Source organism: Xyrauchen texanus, chromosome 40, assembly GCF_025860055.1.
Source record: "Xyrauchen texanus isolate HMW12.3.18 chromosome 40, RBS_HiC_50CHRs, whole genome shotgun sequence".
Lineage (NCBI taxonomy): Eukaryota > Metazoa > Chordata > Actinopteri > Cypriniformes > Catostomidae > Xyrauchen > Xyrauchen texanus.
The window spans coordinates 475,353-477,852 of record NC_068315.1 but is presented as its reverse complement, the minus strand read 5'-3'; the positions used below and the strand labels follow the sequence as shown (position 1 = coordinate 477,852).

Genomic DNA, 2,500 nt, shown 5'->3' with positions numbered 1-2,500 from the left:
ATATTATAATAATAATACATGTCGTAATGTCCTCCCGAGAACAGCTTTATAGAAAATCATGTTTCAAGGTAAATTCGCAAAATAAAAAATAAAAATAAATAATAAAAATGTAACATTTAATTGACATCGGCAATGAACGAAAAGCAAATAGTTCCGCATCTTCAGTCACACGGTTGACAGCAGCATTGACACTTTCCGTCTGTGTGTGATCAGGAGAATCCTCCGAGCGGTCAGAGAGAGATCGAGGACGGAGGCGAGCAGAGAAACTCCGACAGATCGAGTCCTGATGTCCTGCGCACGCGCCGCGAGCTGGAGTCCGACATGTCCGATGATTCCGACCAGGAACTGGACATCGAAGAAGACACCGAATTCTCCATGACCTCACAATTATGACCTCATCACCGGCGCTGTAAATAGTGTATCATATTGTACATGTGTGTCCTGTAGTAGAAATAAATGAATGTCTCGGATTAGCGGTGCAGGTTATTAATTATTGTCTGTATTCTGTCAGTGTTGTGGAAAACTCAGTGTAAATATTTTGTTTCATTCAATAAACAATATTTTTGGGGATATCAAGTCTGACATTATATCTGGCACATTTGCCTTTAAGCAACATTATTTATTTGATTACAATAAATCATTATAACAACTTCCCACATAAAAGTACTCAAAGTGTTTAAATTAGATGTAGAATTTATAAATGTAGTTTATTGTGTAGTTTAGCCATTTATAGATCACTCAAGTTCATTTTTAAGGAAATATGTTATGCAATTATTGAACTAAATAATGACAGTATATAATGGAAATGAATTCAATTCAATAACACACATATTGAAATGGTTTCAAAGTGCATCATGTGACCCATTAATTCAGCAAATGTGTCTATAGAGATGTGTCCATTAACCTGTGATGTGACTATAGGGACATGATGATCATTGACTAATGTTATTAGGTTAGTCCTTTATCTTCATTGTATAGAATTCTTCTGATAGAGTCATCATGTAGCAGATTAGCCATTAAAATCAATTGAACTGTATCACTTCCTCCATGAAACAATCATCCTTTAACACACTTTGAGATCTCTGGAAGCTTCAGATTCACAACATTGCTCTTGTCTCTGTTCAATCAGCAGTTTCAACTTCAAACAGGTTATTGCCTCCAACAGGACAAACAGGCCGGAGTTTGTGCTAATCGTGAAGTTAATGATTGTGAAATGGAGGATCCTGTGCCATGAATCACTGTGTTTCTGTGCAGCTGTGGGGTCAACGGCCTCAGCACTGGCGAGAGACCTCCAAAACCAACACCATGACCATCCACTCGGCCTGAATTGAGAAATGTTTCACAAATCCAGATCAGAAAAAAAAAACACATCATCTAAAATGGTTCCAAAGTGCCAAGTGTGTGTGTTCGGGTCAAGTCGATTAGTTTCCTAAAAGCCTTAAACTGTGATACAAAGTCAAGAGATCTCAATATGAACTCAGACATGATCCACACAGTCATTTTTACAGCTCTTATAATTCTTATAATTCTTATAATTCTGACTTCACCAGAGGAATTTTATGAGAAACTTCTGAAAGTTAAAGGAATATTCCAGTTCAATACGAGTTGAGGTCAATCAGCAGCTTTTGTGTCATAATGTTGACACCACATTAATTTCGACTCGTCCCTCATATTCTTTATAAAAGCACAAATGTGTGTTCCAGTGAGACACTTACAATGGAAGTCAATGGGGACATTTTTGGAGGTTTAAAGGCAGAAATATGACACTTATAATTCTATAAATGCACTTGCATGAATTCTTTTGTTAAAACTTGAGCTGTAAAGTTGTTTAAATGGTTGTTTATAGGGATTTAGAGTGTACAGCATTACATAGTCATGGCAACAAAGTTGTAAAATTAGGGACATTACCTCTTCATGGCAATAGAGTTGTAAAATTAGGGATTTTACGTCGTCATAGCAACAAAGTTGTAAAAATTAGGGACATTACGTCGTCATGATGACAAAATTTTAAAAATTAGGGACTTTATGTCGTAATGGCAACAAAGTTGTACAATTAGGGACATTAAGTCGTCATGGCAACAAAATTAAAAAACATTGGGGACTTTACGTCGTAATGGCAACAAAGTTGTACAATTAGGGACATTACGTCGTCATGGCAACAAAATAAAAAAATTGTGGACTTTATGTCGTAATGGCAACAAAGTTGTACAATTAGGGACATTACGTCGTCATGGCAACGAAGTTGTAAAATTAGGGACTTTATGTCGTAGTGGTAACAAAGTTGTACAATTAGGGACAATAAGTCGTCATGGCAACAAAATTAAAAAACATTGGGGACTTTACGTCGTAATGGCAACAAAGTTGTACAATTAGGGACATTAAGTCGTCATGGCAACAAAAGTTAAAAAATTAGGAACATTAAGTCGTAATGGCAACAAAGTTGTACAATTAGGGACATTACGTCGTCATGGCAACGAAGTTGTAAAATTAGGGACTTTAT

General features: G+C 36.3%; 1 protein-coding gene across 1 annotated transcript in view; it reads left to right on the top strand.

The window, feature by feature from the left end:
• The window catches only part of LOC127633646 (hematopoietically-expressed homeobox protein hhex-like), a 5,248-nt gene extending 4,678 nt beyond the window's left edge, over positions 1–570 (top strand). Inside the window, exon 4 of the mRNA XM_052112882.1 lies at positions 214–570. Coding sequence (XP_051968842.1) covers positions 214–393 — 180 coding nt within the window. The 3' untranslated portion in view covers positions 394–570. The remainder of the gene's footprint in view (positions 1–213) is intronic.
• The last annotated feature ends 1,930 nt before the right edge of the window (positions 571–2,500 follow it).